Source organism: Macaca mulatta, chromosome 15 (assembly GCF_049350105.2).
Source record: "Macaca mulatta isolate MMU2019108-1 chromosome 15, T2T-MMU8v2.0, whole genome shotgun sequence".
Lineage (NCBI taxonomy): Eukaryota > Metazoa > Chordata > Mammalia > Primates > Cercopithecidae > Macaca > Macaca mulatta.
This window is the reverse complement of record NC_133420.1, coordinates 127,075,833-127,094,097: the sequence shown is the minus strand read 5'-3', so window position 1 is coordinate 127,094,097 and position 18,265 is coordinate 127,075,833. Positions and strand designations below refer to the sequence as shown.

Here is an 18,265-nt window from a genome sequence, read left to right as displayed (position 1 = left end):
GAAACTCCGCCACTGTGCCCGGCTGAGACTCCGGGGTCCCTGTCCCCACCCGCCCTGTCCCGGGCGCGGCTGAGGCGCACGGAGGGCAGGGGCAGCCCCGCACTCCCGCAGACCCCCGGCCCCGGGCCCCGCCTCACCCGTAGGTGGTCAGCAGCGCCTTGTTGACCAGCACGATGAGGAAGGAGCAGGTCCCGTAGAAGAGCGCCGACAGCAGCCGGGCCACCCGCGAGGGCAGCCGCGCCGCGCCGGGCTCCCCGCCAGCGCCCTCGGCCTCGGCCTGGCAGGCGGCCGTCATCTCCCGCGGCCGCGCGGACCCCGCCGTCCGCCAGCCCCGGCCGCGCACTGGTCCCGCCCGGCCGGGCCGGGGAAGAGGGCGCGGCAGGAACAGGAAGAGCCCGGCGCAACCCCAGGTCCCGGCCCGCCCCCTGCCGGCGCCCCGAGGCCGGCGCGGGAGGACCCTGCGCGGTGCGCCTCACCCGGGCTCCAGGCACCTCCTCCGGTCTCCAGGGCCAGAAGCGCATGGGGGAGTTGAAAAGCGCTGGCTTCCTCCAGACTTTCCTGGAGAGAAACGCTTCAGTACGTCTCAGGACTTGTTCTGCTTTTTTTTTTTTCCTACAACTTTTTTGTTTAGTGTGTAATTTACGTGCAATGAAGTGTACACATCTTGCCAGTCCATAGTTTCAGATGAGCTTCGACAAAGGCATCCACCTGAGTAACCACTCAAAACAGAACATTTCCATCGCCCCAAAAAGTTCCCCTTGCTGCCCCTTTGAAGTTAACGCCCGCATCTCATGGATGACTATTGCTGCAGGTTAGGTTTGCCGTTTCCGGAATTTCAAATAAACAGGGTGCTTTCTAGAATTTATGAATGAGCGTGTGGTCTCAGGGTTTTTCACTCCATGTTGTGGACTCGACCATGTGGTTTGTTTAATCGTTGAGTAGTATCACAAATTGTGTCTCCATTGGTTGTTTCGTTTAGGACCCTTAGGAAAAATGCTTCCATGAAAATTCGTGAGCGTTTGTGGGACCTGTGTTTTCATTTTTCTTAAATAAATATCTAGGAGTGGAGTGGCTAGGAGTAAGGTGGGTGAAGCCTTGGGACTTGGGTGTCCTCTGGGTGCTTTGTAGCAGGTCCACTCCTCGTGGAGGGCCCTTTGCCTTCGGGTCAGGTCAGTTGAAGGAGAGCTTCCCAGAACCGCCTAGTCTTGTCAGTCTTTAAAAAAATATGAACTTTTGGCCGGGCGCAGTGGCTCACGCCTGTAATCCCAGCACTTTGGGAGGCCGAGGCGGGCGGATCACAAGGTCAGGAGATCGAGACCATCCTGGCTAACCCGCTGAAACCCCGTCTCTACTAAAAATACAAAAAATTAGCCGGGCGCGGTGGCAGCGCCTGTAGTCCCAGCTACTCGGGAGGCTGAGGCAGGAGAATGGCGTGAACCCGGGAGGCGGAGCTTGCAGTGAGCTGAGATCGCACCACTGCACTCCAGCCTGGGCGACAGAGCGAGGCTCCGTCTCAAAAAAAAAAATTAATTAATTAATTAATTTAAAAACAACAACAACAACTATATATATATATATATATATATATATATATATATATATGAACTTTTAGCTTCTTAGAAAAACTGAAGATTTCAAGTTAAATAAAAGTTGGGGCCCAACTATATAGATGCGCAGAGAATTGTTTTTCTACTCTTAGGCACTAAACAACCAGGAGAATGAAAACTGGGAAACATATTCAGCCCTGATAAGAACTAAAGCAGAACTCGTGAAAATTAGCTAGCATTAAAAAGACCAGAAGAGCCCAAGTTACCCAAAACAAAAAAGAAAAACATGTTAAGTCCGTTTTAAAAGAGAAAATGAATTCATATTCAACTTGAACAGGAAATCATTTTGGTTAATTTCCTCAGAACATTCAGTTTTCTTGTGAGTCTCCAAATATTTTGACTGCAAAAAGAATACTTTGAAGTCACTTAATGACAGCCTTCATCATACTTGCATTTAGTTTGCTTGTATATACATACTTCCAGGACCTTAACTCGCTGTCAAAATCCCATCCTTACCCTGTTTAAATAGCAACTCACGCTAAGGAGTTGCTTGCGATATTCTTCTGCACAAGGGTAGGACAGGCTGACCCTTGCCATTGCAAACACACAACTAAAGATCTACCAGAAATAACTGATGAAAAAAGAAAACCAATTTGCTATACTCTTAGATAAGTACACAGGCTTTAAGTGGATTCTTGAGGAGGTGAGCCCAGAGTCAACCCATCCTAAATGTAAGTGAAATGAAATCCCAGTTCCTTATTACCCTAATTTAAGGCCTGGGAATGGGGTGGCAAGAGTTCAATACCTATCCACAGCAGTATATTTTTAACACTGCAGTAATGAACCAGATGAGGAAGTTAAATATCCATAACCTTAAAGGCCATAATTTAAGTAAGAAAAAGCAATCCACACTGTACTTACAACTACGCAAACATGTACTGAAATAATACTGATGGCTGAATATAAGGCTGTAGGTAATGCTTCTGTCTTTTAAAATTTTTTATATCATGGTTATTATATTTTTGATAGGAAAACAAATTATAAAGGCTTTAAGAATGACTGCGTACTTTAAATTTTAAATTAAAATAAATTTTTATTCAAAGCATCTTTTAAAATTACAGCATGTTTATTCTTATGCTGTTAACTCTGCCAAACTACAACTCAGCCATATGAAGCATAAAACACTTCAAAAATTTGAATGTAAACCACATTTTTTAAAACAAAAAGCAGTCTTAACACACCTCAAATTTTAGATACCAATGTATTTTCCCAAGTATATAGCTTATATCAAAAAAGAACATTTTAAATGTTTCTATGGTAAATAGTTGTAATAATTTCTTAAACTGTTGCAATTATACAAATAAAAAATGTTTATGAAAAAACTATTAGAGTTGACAAAAGCTGACTGGAGAAACAAGGAAAACCCTTTCTTTTGAAGGCTTTAAATGTTATCATCTGTGAATTGGCAAATATTTGTATTTGAAAAATTCTTACTACCCTTCCTTCTTTAGTTAAGTTGATCAGAGTTCAAATTTCCCAAGACTGATGAGTGTTGTTTTTAGTTCATTAAATCACATATTTGAGAGCAAACATTCTAGAGGAAATGCTGAAACATAAACCAAGATAATTCAGATGCTATAGTCTCTCTTACCAGCTTGTAAGTGCTCCAAATTAAAATTCTATATACCACATTACAAACAAAATTCTTAGACCATTACAAATATAAATTCTCTTATTACAAAAAAATCCCTAAAGATTTGCAATTTACTGTACAGAGGAATTACATTTTTAAAGTATGTCCTCGTCATACACATTATTTGTAACTATCGTATCTTCTTTCATACTTTTTCTCCTCTTCAAGACATTTACATGCCTCCCCTTCCCCGTGGCTACATATTTTAAACTATCTGTGTACTATGACACATTGGGATTTTTGGATAAAGAAGCCTACTTTCTAATGTTTAAACTACATCTGTAGGAACCCCTTCAACTCAAAAAAGCTAAAAAGGCACTGAAGAGCCTGTATTTCCCTCTATTACTCTGAGTTTTACTCCAATTAAGCAATCTGTAAATTACCATGCTATGCATGTCATTTAGTTCTGTTTAGAACAAAAGCCAAAATGATGGAAGTTTTGCCTACATAAACGAGGTGTTCTGCTCAGCTCTTGATTTTTCTGTTCATGCTTCAGTACATAAAGTGGTGTTTAATGACTTTATTTGGAAAAATGGCTTAAAACCACCACACAAGTTAACACACTTGCAGTTAAAACTATTTCAGAAGCCTACTTATTTGAGTAGCTAATATTTTCTGCAGTGTTTAACTGATAGCTAAATTTAGTGAACACAAAATAGCTTGGCATGTTACTCTGAAGTAAAGCAAGAAGGTGGCTTTATGCACTGAAAATATAAATATGGAGGCTTCCATTTGCTAATAATTCTAAACAAGCAGTAAAATTAAAATGTAGTGTTTGCTAATAAAAGATCTAAAACATTTCACTACAAAACAACCCTGTAGGTGTCCCTTTAGTAAAAATCCAAGTGCCAAATCTCATTACAGGGCCCTTAATATGTATTTTTAAAATTACCAATTACTATGTTACCTAGACTTTGCAAGATTAATCACTCAATTTCAGCAAATGAGAAATATGAAATGTGCAAAAGTTCCCAAGTTATCATGCTAGGGATGACAAGTGCTTTTCAAACTTAAACATTATACTGAGTTGTAAAGCCCCAGAAAGATAGAATAAGACTGATTTTGCTCCAATTTCAAAAACTCTGACCTATTGTGCATCTTACCAAGATCCTCAAATACCTATTTTCTTCTAAGTCCATTACTTAGAACATCTTCCAAAATAGTCAGCCCCCCATTTCTCTAGCCTTAGTGGGCACAGTATTTTGCAATTAAAATTATCTATCTTACATATTTTATACTTTCTTGCTTGCTTCAGTGTTTACAGTATTGTTAAACATACTAATATATATTGTTAAAAATGATCTTATAAATAATCTGTTTCAACTTTCTTTGGCTATTTGTACCATTCCGTTTTTCAAACAAGTGTCTTATTCAGAAAGTGCTTCCTGTGAGAACTGCTTCCAATGAATGCATTAAACTTGCAAAATCTAGCTTCCCACAATATGTAGTTTTCTACCCTGTACTGTGCAATCCATATTTACAAAATATTTTAAACTTTACAACAAATTCATTTCCATATAAAAAAAGTGCATTTCTCTCTCACCCCATATTCTGGGGCAATGACATTCTTCATACATTTCTACAGAATAGCAGCCTATGATAAGCAAATAAGGTGCTTAGCTTATGCCCAAGGATCTACTTTTTAAGTATGCTGGGCAGTACTTTTGTACAGTGGAAGAGTCAGTGTCCAGGCTACTGTCGGAGTGGTGCCCCAGTCAGGTTGGCAAGCTCTATGAGCGCGAGGGCTCCGTGCAGGCGCTCCCGCTGCTCCTGCAGCCGGCGCTGGGCCCCTCTCTTCTCGTCATCCTCCTCATCAGACTGAAGGTATTCCAGAGGGTCCTGCTGCTCCTGATCAGCCTTCTGAACCAGCTTGCCTTTCAAGGTGGGGGTGCGCTGTTCTCTCATTTCCCAATACCTATGTGAAATGCATCCACATTAGTTACGTGGCAGACATGAAATTTCCAAATGTTTACTTTTCTTTTAAAAAGTTCCGAACCACAGTATTACTTTTATGTGGTTCAGTTTATAAAGTTATAAAGTGATTTAACATACATTTCTTATTTATAGAGGGAAGAAACTGAAGTTCAACGAGGTTAAGAGACATGCTCGGGTTTCCATAATAAACCTGGCAGTTCTAGATCTTTTACTCACTCTCAAATCACATAGTTTTTGCCATTAAACTATCGCTGCCTTAAAAAGCCTGTGTGAAACGGACTAGAGTAAAATACAGAAATAGTAGAAAAAAAGTCTTTAGAAACTTATTTATCCTATCTACAGAGGGATGGCAACTTCTGACAGCGTTAACGCTGTAAAATATTCAACCCACAAACTATGACAAAGTGATTAACATCTGTGACACAGTGTTTATTCGAAAACTTAAAAACACTGCCCTTATTCTATTACATGGCCAGCTGATGATTTACAAGAGAAAATGCAAATGCTCAACTCTTTGGTAACTAAAGAAATGCATATTTAGGCCTGGCGCAATGGCTCACGCCTGTCATCTTAGCACACTGGGAGGCTGAGGTGGGCAGATCACTTGAGATCAAGAGTTCAAAACCAGCCTGGCTAACATGGCGAAACCCCCTCTCTACTAAAAATACAAAAAAAAATTAGCCGGGCATGGTGGCAGGCACCTGTAATCCCAGATACTCCAGAGGCTGAGGCAGGAGAATCACTTGAACCCGGGAGGCGGAGGTTGCAGCAAGCCGAAGTTGGGCTGCTGCACTCCATCCAGGGTGACAGAGCAAGACTCCGTCTCAAAAAAAAAAAAAAGAAAAGAAAAAGAAATGCATATTTAAATGATAGTAACAGATCATACAAAACTGTCCATACAAAGCCTTGTATATTAATGTTTGTAGTAGCTTTATATGTAATAGCTAAAAATAACCCAAATGCCCATCAACGAGTGAATAAACAAACTACATTTGTATAAAAGTACTATTTTATAGTGACAGCAGATCAGTGTTGTATGGGGGGAAGGGGGACAGGGAGGAATGTGTGGTTCAGTGCACAGAGGGGCACGAGGAAACTTGGAAATGATGGATATGTTCACCATCTTGATTGTGGAGATGGTTTCACAGTATATACATGTCAAAATGTATCAAATTATACACTTTAAATGTACCATAATTTCTTATATGTTACTTGTATACCAGCAAAGCTGTTTTTATTTATTTACTTTTATTTTATTTTTTGAGACAGAGTCTGACTTTTGTCACCCAGGCTGGAGGGCAGTGGAACAAGCTTGGCTCGCTGCAATCTCTGCCTTCTGGGTTCAAGCTATTCTTGTGCCTCAGCCTCCTGAGTAGCTGGAATTACAGGCGCCCACCACCATGCCTGGCTAATTTTTTTTTTTTTTTTTGAGACAGAGTTTCACTCTTCTTGCCCAGGCTAGAGTGCAATGACAGGGTTTTACCATGTTGGCCAGGCTGGTCTCAAACTCCCGACCTCAGGTGAGTTTTACAAGGGCTGGGATTACAGGCATGAGCCACCATGCCTGGCCTGTATTTTTAGTAGAGATAGGGTCTTGCCATTTAGCCAGGCTGATCTTGAACTCCTGACCTCAGGTGATCCACCCACCTCGGCCAAAGTGCTGGGAATACAGGCGTAAGCCACCACACCCAGCTCCAACAAAGCTGTTTTTAAAATGACATACAAAAAATAATAATACAACTACCAAATTTCAGGAAATCCAGACTACTCAAAGTGGAAAAGTTTTGGCAATGCCCACAGAGGTCTAAAAAAAGAAGTGCAAATTGTGTAGCATGACTCGAAGGATGACTAGAAAAGGAGAATGCAAAAGATAAGTTCAGCAAGTCAGGAGGAACCAGGTAATGAAGGACTTTGAATTCCATAATAAAGGGTTTAGGCTTTAGACTGAGGATCATACTGACATTTTAGAAAGATCCCTCTGGCAGCAGCATGGAAAATGGATTGAGAGCATTCAAGTGGCTGAATTTGAGTTAGTAAGGAGGTAGATGTCATAACTTGATCACTGAGTAGACAGGAGAAAGACAAGGAGGCGAGGTGCGGTGGCTCATGCCTGTAATCCCAACACTTCGGGAGGTCAAGGCAGCTGAATCACTTGAGGCCAGGAGTTTGAGACCAGCATGGGCAACATGGCAAGACCCTGTCTCTACAAAAAACTTAAAAATTAGCTGGGTGTAGTGGCACACACCTGTGGTCCCAGCTACTCAGGGGGCTGAAGTGAGATCACTTGAGCCTAGGAGGTCGAGGCTCAATCCTGCTACTACAGTTCAGCCTTGACAACAGAGTAAGACTCTGTCTCAGGAAAAAAAAAAAAAAAAGACAAGGATGATCAGTAAGCTTCTGGCTGGGGCACAATTAGAAATAATGGGGCAGTAGGAGCCAACCAGGAGAAAGAGGAGGGGAGGAAGTGATGGAGATATTTAGTTTAAGATGCCCCTAGAATAGCCCATCTAAACAGACAATTTCTATGACAGTGCTAACAAATTTCCCTGGACTTGAATAATCAAGTAGTATTTCCAGATTCCATTATCTAATTCTCATGTATTTTTATCCAAACAAAACAGAGTTTATTCCTTCAAATATTTATCAAGGCCCAGAAGCTATGCTAGGCCCTAGGCTTACCGTAATAAGACAAATATAAATACCCCTGCCCCGGGAAGCTTTCCGTCTGGCAGGGAAGGTATATAACAAACATATAAATGTGTGATGGATGTTTTGAAAAGGAAAATGAAAGCATCTGTTAAGTGGGTCTCAGCCCGTTTGTTGCTGAGCGGGTCAGGGAGGCCTTCCTGAGTAAGAGATGAAGGTGAGCAAGAGGCTAAGCCAAGTGGGGAGCAAGTGCTGCAGGCAGAGGAAGCAGGGTGCACACAGGCCCTGACACAAAGGCACCTGTGTTGAGAAACCCGCAGCCCAGCATGGCAGGGGACAGTTGCCTTATCAGAGGGAGGCAGGGCTGCGGCAGCACAGCTAGGAATCCTGGACTTTACCCTAAGCAGCCAGTGAAGGCTTGGAAGAGGCCTGAGCAGCTGCTGCTGGCTTGTGTACAGCAGACAGGTCCTTCAACCAAAATATCCTTAGAGAAATTCTTTTATACTGGCCCCCTTGTTGCCACTGGAAAAAATTAAATTGGTGTTTTTGGAACTTCACCTAAGAAGAACCACTAACATCTATTCCTGGTTTTTTGTTTTTGTTTTCGTTTTTTTTGTTTTTTGAGACAGGGTCTCACTCTGTCACCCAGGCTGGAGTACAGGAGTACAGTGGGGCCATTTCGGCTCACTGCAATCTCCGCCTCCCGGGCTCAAGCGATTCTCCTGCCTCAGTCTCCTGAGTAGCTGGGATTACAGGCGCGCACCACTACTGCCCAGGTAATTTTTGTATTTTTAGTAAAGATGGGGTTTCACTAAGTTAGCCAGACTGTTCTCAAACTCCTGACCTCAGGTGATCCACCCTCCTTGGCAGTCTATCCCTATTTTAATTGGCACATAGCTAACGCTAACATAAAGAAAATGAAGAGGGGTTGCATTCATGACAAATGAAATACAATACACATAAAACATTCTTTCAAAATGGGAAAACTCTTCCTTTTAAAATAAACTGTGGTCTGGGCACTCCAATTATATTGTAATTGTCTATCACACACAGATCCTAAGATCCTAATACCATTCATAACAATTTTATAGAAAATCAGGGGTCATTTCTAATTATGTTATAAAGTATGTATAAATGCAGCTTATTTAAAATGAGAGGAGTGTCCAAGTCCCTAACATAGCCCAAGCCCACGCTGCGCTTCTTCACGGTGGACTAAAGGCAGCATTCCTGACCTCGCCAGCCACTCGGCCGCGGCCTTGTTGTCGGCAGCCTGATGTTTGCTGAGTGTGTCCGTGGGCTCCTCTCTCTTCAGCCTGGCGTAGGGGTGCTTCGGACAGTGGCGGTTTGCATGGGTGAATCTGCTCAGGCAGCCTTCAAAACACAAGGTTAACACCTGTCAGGATCTGGACATCCAGCACACAAACGTGGAAAACATTCAGTTTCACTGGTATCCAGAAAAGTAAATTAATACAGTGAAATTTAGGATTTACAATTTGCAGGAGAAAACAATCAAACCAGCGCAGTCTCATGCTAGAGCGGGGACGGGAAGACAGGCACATTTCGGTCATGGCCATGTGTGTCCAACACCATTGGAAAGTGATTTATCAGCATGAGTTCAAAATGTTGAAAATGAGGGGGGTGTAGCAGCTCAAGCCTGTAATCCCAGCACTTTAGCAGGCCGAGGCAGGCGGATCACGAGGTCGGGAGTTAAGAGACCAGCCTGGCCAACATGGCAAAACGCCATCTCTACTAAAAATACAAAAATTAGCCGGGCGTGGTGGCCTCTGCCTGTAGTCCCAGCTACTCAGGAGGCTGAGGCAGGAGAATGGCTTCAACCTGGGAGGTGGAGGCTGCAGTGAGCAGAGATCAACCACTGCACTCCAGCCTGGGTGACAGAGCAAGACTCCGTCGCGGGGGTGGGGTGGAGTTCAAAACCTCGGACCTGGGAATTCCATTTGTGGAATCTATCATAACGAAGCATCCCAAAAGATGAACAAAGCTACAAGTGTGAAAACATTCCTGTCAGCTTTGTTGGTAACAAGAACATTTAAAAAACAAATATTCAGGCCAGGTACAGTGGCTCATGCCTGTAATCCCAGCACTTTGGGAGGCCGAGGCGGGTGGATCACCTGAGGTCAGCAGTTCAAAACCAGCCTGGCCAACATGGTCCCCCATCTCTACTAAAAATACAAAAATTAGCCGGACATGGTGGTACACGCCTGTAATCCCAGCTACTCCAGAGGCTGAAGCAGGAGAATTGTTTGAACTTGGGAAGCAGAGGTTGCAGTGAGCTGAGATCGTGCCACTGCACTCTAGCCTGGGCGAAAAGTGAGAGTCCGTCTCAAAACAATAAAAATAAATAAATAAATAAATAAATAAATGCCGGGCGCAGTGGCTCATGCCTGTAATCCCAGCACTTTGGGAGGCCAAGGCAGGCAGATCACCTGCGGTCGGGAGTTCAAGACCAGCCTGACCAGCATGGAGAAACCCTCTCTGCTAAAACTACAAAATTAACTGGGCATGGTGGCGCATGCCTCTAATCTCAGCTACTCGGAAGGCTGAGGCAGGAAAATCGCTTGAACCCGGGAGGTGGAGGTTGCAGTGAGCTGAGATGGCGCCATTGCACTCCAGCCTGGGCAACAAGAGCAAAACTCTGCCTCAAAAAATAAATAAATATTCATTATTCCACATAGAGGAAACCATTGTGTATAGGCTTAAGCAAACTTGCTAGATGAAAAGTTTGCAGACCTTTGCAACACGTGTAATAATCAAGAAAATTACAGAGCAACAGGACAGACTGCACTGAACTTCAAATATACTGTAACTGCAAACAAATGTGCAGCTTTAGAAACTGATAAAAGATTAAGAAAATCACTTAGGATAATATGCTTACTTCAGTTTAATAATTAAAAAGTTTAAAATGTTGCTCCAAAGGCTGTATTCACTTTTACAGATTTTTCTACTGCCTACAACTGGATATAGTATGTTTAATTGCCCTTTAAGTTTTCATCAAAAAGGATTACCGTATTTTAAAATCAATCATTTCTTAAGCCAGGCACAGAAAGACAAACATCACTTGTTCTCGCTTATTTGTAGGATCTAAATATCAAAACAATTGAACTCATGGAGATAGAGAGCAGAACAATGGTTACCAGAGGCTGGGAAGGGGAGCTGCGGGATGAAGGGAAGGTAGAGATGGTTAATAGGTACCAAAAATAGAAAGAATGGATAAGACCTAGTATTTTATAGCACAAGGTGACTATAGTCAATAAATTTAACTGTACATTCTAAAATAACTTAAGAGTATAACGGGATGATTTGTAACACAAAGGACCCATGCTTGAGGGGGTGGATAGCCCATTTACCATGTCAGTATTCAGCACTGCGTGTCTGTATCAAGTATCTCATATACCCCATAAATATGTATACCTACTATGTACTCACAAAAATCAAAACCAACACATTTTTAAAATCAGTCATTTCTGAGAAATTCAGCATGTATCGCAATTATCAAAGAAGAAAGCTTAAAAAGTTTTATAAAATTTATATTAAAAAATCTTTCCCCTCAAAAAAATTCAAGGAAAAGATATTTTGACTGTTACGTCACAACTAGTTACTCCATAAACTTAACTTCGAACACCATACCATTTTCTGAACAGACGAAAGGCTTCTCTCCGGTGTGGAGACGCTGATGTGTCTTGAGCTGTCCACTTTGAACAAAGGCTTTTCCACAGTCTGGATAGTCACACAGATAGGGCCTCTCACCTAAGGAGACAGATGTTAGATATGGTATCTGAGATAATAAGGCCAGAAGAGCAGGGGGATGGGAGAGAATCAGCCTTTATATAGGTCTTGACTCCCAATCACAATAAAACATGTCACAGTCCCTGCGGAGCCGCAGGTGGAAATGCTAATGGCAGCCCTTGGGTGGCATCAAGCGCCTTATCTGCTGGGGAACACAATCTATTCTTTAGGCCTTGAGGTTATCATCTTGAGTTTATCCCAGACTTTTTCTCCCTCATACTCCAAATCACTAGATCTTACTGGTTCTTCACTATGTCTTCCACCCACTCCTGCCTTCCCATTCAGCTTCCCCTGGTCAGACGGGCAGCCCTCCTGCAAGGATGAACCCTCCGACAGCCTCCTGGCCGGCCTCTCGTTTCTCCCCCTGCACAGCACCCCCAGAGTAGCTGGCATAGAAGTCTGCTTTTGTCATACCAAGTAGCCCCTGAACCACCCACAAATCCTATTACACACCTTGAACAAATAAAAATTATCTGCTGACTTTTAAATGGTCCTCTAAGATCGGCGCTCTAGGCAATCTCAGCAACGTCATTAGCTACTGGGGTTAAGGGGCAGAGTTGATCCTTACTTCCCTCCTGGAGAATCATTCCAGCCAGGAAGCAGTTCCTCATCTTGTTCTCATCCTTGAAAATCCAAGTTTCTCTGCCCATTCAAATCTTCCCAATCCTGTAGGCTGTCAATAAGATTCTTCCTATCTCCCCAAATAACTGAATTCTTCCTATCTACCTCCAAATAATTGAACTTTGTATACCTTCATTAACGTGGGGTCCTGTGTTGTTTATGTGTCATGGCAGTCTCCTGCAAAGATTCCTAGCACCTTATACTTCACTTAAATTCCTATACACAACACAGTGCTAGGCTCAAGTGCTGAAAACTTTGTTCAATGATAATTAAACATTATTTATTGAAAAAAACATTATTTAATCAACAATTATACATTGGTTTGCATTTTCCAATATAACTCAAAGAACAATAACAAGTTCTCCCTAAATTTCTCATTACTTAAAGACATACTAAGCGGTTGTGATAGTTGAATACAAGTTAAAATAAAACACAGATATAGGGAGATTGTTTAAAATAGTAACAGAAAAGCTTTTTACAAAATATACTAATAGGGCTCAACTACCCCTTAGGGGTCCTCCTTTCAGTTCCCTGATGTACAGATGTCCAGGCTGATGCCTGGGGTATCGGGTGACACAGTGAGGTATCGGGTGACACAGTGAGGTATCGGGTGACACAGTGGGGTATCGGGTGACACAGTGGGGTATCGGGTGACACAGTGAGGTATCGGGTGACACAGTGAGGCAGTGGTGATCAGGACGGCAGTCAGCCCTTTCTCCATTCGCCCACATAGTGTTGAATCTTACCCCCACTGGCAACTCTACGGCCTGCAAACCAGTTATCCGGGGGATATTTTAGAATATTCAGATGGAAAAAAATACATTAAAATTCTCAAAATTAGAATGTTTCATTAAGTAATCATTTTACTAATGATATCTAAAGTCAAAACTTCTAGACACCTTAGTTTACAATGATTCAAAATTCAAACATTACCCCTTTCCAGGGATTTAAGTTAAAAGAACCTCTTTTCTATCGTATCATTTAAATATATATTTTCAAAAACCGCAAGTTAAAAAAAAGTGAGAAACAGGCGAGCACCGTAAACATGGTGGAAAAAAATAGGGGACTGAGGGTTACGAGCTTAAGTTCTAAACCAGTACTGCCCAGTGAAAGACAGTATGAACCACTTCTCGAAGGTACATTAGAAAAAGTAAAGAGAAACAGGTGAAATTAATTTTTTTTTTTTTTTTTGAGATTGAGTTTCGCTCTTGTTACCCAGGCTGGAGTGCAATGGCACGATCTCGGCTCACCGCAACCTCCGCCTTCCGGGTTCAAGCGATTCTCCTGCCTCAGCTTCCTGAGTAGCTGGGATTACAGGCATTTGCCACCACGCCCGGCTAATTTTTTATTTTTAGTAGAGATGAGGTTTCTTCATGTTGGCAAGGCTGGTCTTGAACGCCTGACCTCAGGTGATCTGCCCGCCTCGGCCTCCCAAAGTGCTGGGATTACAGGCATAAGCCACCCGCCCGGCCGTAAAATTAATTTTAATATATTTTATTTAATCCAATTTATCTAAAAGTGTCATTTCAATACATAATCAACAGTAAAAATTATTCACTCTTTTTTTCATATTAAGTGTATGTTATATTTACTGCCCATCTCAATTTAGACTACACACATTTCAAGTGCTCAGGAGTCACAGTAGCTGCTGTTTGGGGCTCTAGCCTTAGAGGTATGAGAGACTGATTGTAAGCCAGCAGTAGTTGGATTTTTGGCACCTCAGTTTCCTCACCTGCAAACTATTAGATGAACTATAAGATTCCTTCCTTTGGGGCCAACTTTATAGCGAGAACAAGGGACCTCTATACTTTTTTTTTTTTGGCCCTCTAAATGATATTTAAATGCAAATATAATTTCCATATGCAAATACAGATATACCATAATCTTGGGATAGCTGCCTACCATAGTTCACCACAGATTTAATGCTTAGGTCGGATGTACTGATAGCACACTGAGGACTCTAAAAATTATATTAAAAACTTGACAATTACAGTTTTTGGCGTACAGATGAATTTTAACAATTATATAGATAAAAGTATATCAAGTAAAATTCAGGCAGGTAGGGGGTAAAACTAAATTTGCCAATAACATGACTATGACATCTAGGTTAATTACCATGATAACTTTAGAAATCACATGTAACCAGTATTCATAAAACCACTATTCTCCACCAAAAAGAAACTGACTATACTGCCTTTTTAAAAAACTTCACAACTAATAGTGTTAATGTAAGAAAATATAAGGCAACTAAAAAGGTAATTTATTACTCAGTATCAAACGAGCTTTCAGTTAAGTGTTACTTCTGGCCGGGTGCGGTGGTTCACACCCAGCACTTTGGGAGGCTGAGGCAGGCAGATCACAAGGTGAGGAGTTCGAGACCAGCTTGACCAATATGGTGAAATCCTGTCTCTAGTAAAAATACAAAAATTAGCCAGGCATGGTGGTGCATACCTGTAATCCCAGCTACTCACTCAGGAGGCTGAGGCGGGAGAATTACTTGAACCCAGGAGGCAGAGCTTGCAGTGAGCCAAGATGGCGCCACTGCACTCCAGCTTGGGAGACAGAGCGAGACTCTATCTCAAAAAAAAAAAAAAAAAAGTGTTACTTCTGACAGTCTCTATAAAATTTGCTCAACTTACCTGTATGAGTCCTTTTGTGAGCCTGGAGCGATTTCTCCCGTGGAAACACCCTATTACAGATGTTACAACGGATTCTGCTGGATGAATGCTCTCCTTCATTTATTAAATCACGGACAGTATCTGCTCTGGGCCTACCACGTCGGATTCCATCCTGTTGATAATTTTTATAAACATTAATACAATTTCTTTAACTCTACTTATTAAAGCAACATATCATAATATAACTTTTAAAAATCTTTCTTGGGAGCTGGGCACAGCAGCACACACTTAATAGTCCCAGCTATTTAGGAGGCTGAGGTAGGAGGATCGCTTGAGGCCAGGGTTCAAAGCAACATAGCACAAAACATTTTCCTTTTGTCTCTAAAAACAAAGCAAAAGTCTTTCTTAAGGGACATCAGTAAAAATGGTGAAGCAGGTAACTCCAACGGCCCATCCCTTCACAGATGACTGAAAAATCAAGCAAAAACTGTCAGAATCGGCTTTGTCACAAACCAGAAAATACATTTATAGCAACTCAGCAAATTGAATCAATAAGAAAGCAAGTTGAAACAGTGGAAAAGCTTTGCAGCATGTTGACCTGCCCTCTCTCTTTCCCTTCCCCAGTGGCAGTCTTGAAGACAGCAGCCTGCATTCCCGGTCTGGGAACCTACTCCCTCAGTCCCTGCTTCCAGAGGGAGAAATTCTGAAAGAATTGCGCTTGCCTGTTTTGAGCTTGTGGGTTACCTGAAGGACTGACACAAGGTGTCGGTCTTTGTTTTCCCTAATGTGGAACAGGTCAGAGAGGTGTCTCCTCAGAGGGTATTGCTCAAAAACCTTGTAAGGCAAATAACAATCTGCAGCCACCTTGGGCAAAAGATTTCAGCTGAGGCAAACAGACACACCAACAGCCTGAGAGGAAAAGCTGGGAGGAAGTTTCTTTTAGAAATTAGGGCATTCAACAATGTCCACTTACACTAAGGTTAGGAATTTAGAAAGTCACGCATATATGCCCAGGGCAGGAAGCATGCTCAGAAAAGATCTGAAAAGACCCTCTAGCTGAACTGTAGGCTCAGCACAAGCAGGAAATGAGGCTAGAGTAGAGTTGTAAACAGCAGGGCTAAGCAATGACAGTGCCCCCAACACAGCCATTCTGCATAGACTGGAAGAAGGTGGTTGTCCTCCTTTCTTTCTACTCTTTTTTGGGGGATGGTGGAGGGAGGCTCTAGGTATTCAAAAAAGTCTGGCAAAATACTAGTGGTGGCTCAGCCTGTAATCCCAGTGACTCAGGTGGGAGGATCACTTGAGCAAAGGAGTTCAAGGCTACAGTGAGTTTTGATACCCCTGAACTATAGCCTGAGCAACCGAGTGAGACCCCATCTCTAAAAAACAAAAAACAAAGCACCAGGCGTGGTGGCTTACACCTGCAATCCCAGCACTTTGGGAGGCTGAGGCCGGTGGATCACCTGAGGTCAAGAGTTCAAGAGCAGCCTGGCTAACATGGCGAAACCCCGCCTCTACTAAAAATACAAAAATTAGCCGGGTGTGGTGGCACACGCCTGTAGTCCCAGCTACTCAGGAGGCTGAGGCAGGAGAACTGCTTGAACCCGAGAGGCGGAGGTTGCAGTGAGCTGAGATCACGCCACTGCACCCCGGCCTAGATGACAGAGCGAGACTCCATCTCAAAAAAACAAAAAGCAAACAAAAAAGCATCAGCTGAACCAGGCTAAGAAAGAGACTTTAGAGAACAAACACAACAAAGAACACAGAATTTAGAAAGAGTTTAGAATAGTCACTAAACAACTACAACTCACAGCAAACAATAAAAACTCAGAAGGAAGGGTCTGATTTCCGGAGTCACCACATGATAATATTCAAAACATCCGGTTTTCAACAAAATGTTACAAAACATGCAAAGAAATAAAAGCAGTATGGTACATACGCAGGAGAAATTAACAAAGAGACTGAGAAGAATAGACATTGGATTTACTAGACAAAGATTTTAGATCAACTGTCTTAAATATGTTCAATGAGCTAATGGAAACGATGGACAAAGAATAACAAGAAGCCTGGGTAACATAGCGAGACCCCCTCTCTACAAGAAATAAAAATAAATTAGCCAGGCATGGTGGCACTTCTCCCAGGCTACTTGGGAGGCTGAGGTGGGAGAATTACTTGAGCCTGCAAGGTCAAGGCTGCAGTGACCCATGATTACAATACTGCTCTCCGGCCTGGGCAATAGAGCGAGACCCTGTTTCAAAAAAAAAAAAGAAAAAGAAAAAGAAAAGAAAAAGGAAAAAGAATGACAAGAAACCAGGAGAACAAGGTCTCAACAAACAGAAAACCAACAAAGAGACAGAAAGTATAAAAAAGAATCAAATAGATATTCTGGAGCTGAAAAGTACAATAACTAAAACAAAACAAAAAAAAACTTCACTAGAGAATTTCAATGGCAGATTTGAACTGACAGAACAATCAGCCAACTTGAAGATAGGTCAGTTGAATTTATCCAGTCTGAAGAATAGAAAGAAAAAAGAATGAAGGGCAATCAACAGAGTCTAAGATGCCTATGGAACCATCAAGCACACCAACATACATATAACTGGAGTTGTAGAGGCAAGAGAGAAAAGGGAAGAATATCTGAAGAAATAATGATGGAAAACTTCCCAAATTTGATAAGACACAAATCTAAACACCCAAGAAGCTCAATAAGCTTCAAGAAAAATAAAGAGATCCACACCAAGACATGTTGTAATCAAACTGTCAAATGACAAAAAGAATCTTAAAGCTGCAAGAAAGCAGTGAGTTGGATAAGCACTGTGGCTCAAGCCTGCAACCCCAACACTTTGGGAGGCCAAGGCAGGAGGGTCACTCAAATCCAGGAGTTTGAGACCAGCCTGGGAAACACAAGGAGACCTCATCTCTACAAATAATTTAAAAATTATCCGAGTGTGGTGGTACACACCTGTGGTCCCAGCTACTCAGGAGGCTGAGGAAGGAGGATCAGCTGAGCCTGGGAGGTCAAGGCTGCAGTGAGCCATGATCACGCCACTGACTTCAGTCTGGGGACAAAACAAGACGGGGTCTCAAAAGGAAAAGAAAGTGGTTCATCATGTAAAAGGGGTACTTGATAAGATTAACAGCTGACTGGGAGGCCAAGGTGGGCAGATAACGATGTCAGGAGCTCGAGACCAGCCTGACCAACATGGCGAAACTCTGCCTCTACTAAAAATACAAAAATTAGCCAGGTGTGGTGGCGCATGCCTGTAATCCCAGCTATTCAGGAGGCTGAGGCAGGAGAATCGTTTGAACCTGGGATGTGGAGGTTGCAGTGAGCCAAGATTGCACCCTGCACTCCAGCCTGGGAGACAGTGTGAAACGCAGTCTCAAAAAAACACAAAACA

At 42.3% G+C, this 18,265-nt stretch overlaps 2 protein-coding genes across 17 annotated transcripts in view; both read right to left on the bottom strand.

Annotated features, from left to right (window-relative positions):
* Positions 1–372, bottom strand: part of SLC35D2 (solute carrier family 35 member D2) — a 63,679-nt gene extending 63,307 nt beyond the window's left edge. For all 16 annotated transcript variants that reach the window (XM_077966520.1, XM_077966518.1, XM_077966523.1 and 13 more), the window contains exon 1: positions 138–372. Coding sequence is in view for 5 of the 16 variants with exons in the window: in XM_015118136.3 (XP_014973622.3) it covers positions 138–295 (158 nt within the window). In the remaining 11 variants the exon portion in view is untranslated. The remainder of the gene's footprint in view (positions 1–137) is intronic.
* Positions 373–2,620: 2,248 nt separating this feature from the next.
* The window catches only part of ZNF367 (zinc finger protein 367), a 31,912-nt gene continuing 16,267 nt past the window's right edge, over positions 2,621–18,265 (bottom strand). The window contains exons 2-5 of the mRNA XM_001106047.5: positions 14,886–15,036; positions 11,467–11,586; positions 9,054–9,192; positions 2,621–5,155 (exon numbers count right to left, since the gene is read on the bottom strand). Coding sequence (XP_001106047.1) covers positions 4,933–5,155; positions 9,054–9,192; positions 11,467–11,586; positions 14,886–15,036 — 633 coding nt within the window. The 3' untranslated portion in view covers positions 2,621–4,932. The remainder of the gene's footprint in view (positions 5,156–9,053; positions 9,193–11,466; positions 11,587–14,885; positions 15,037–18,265) is intronic.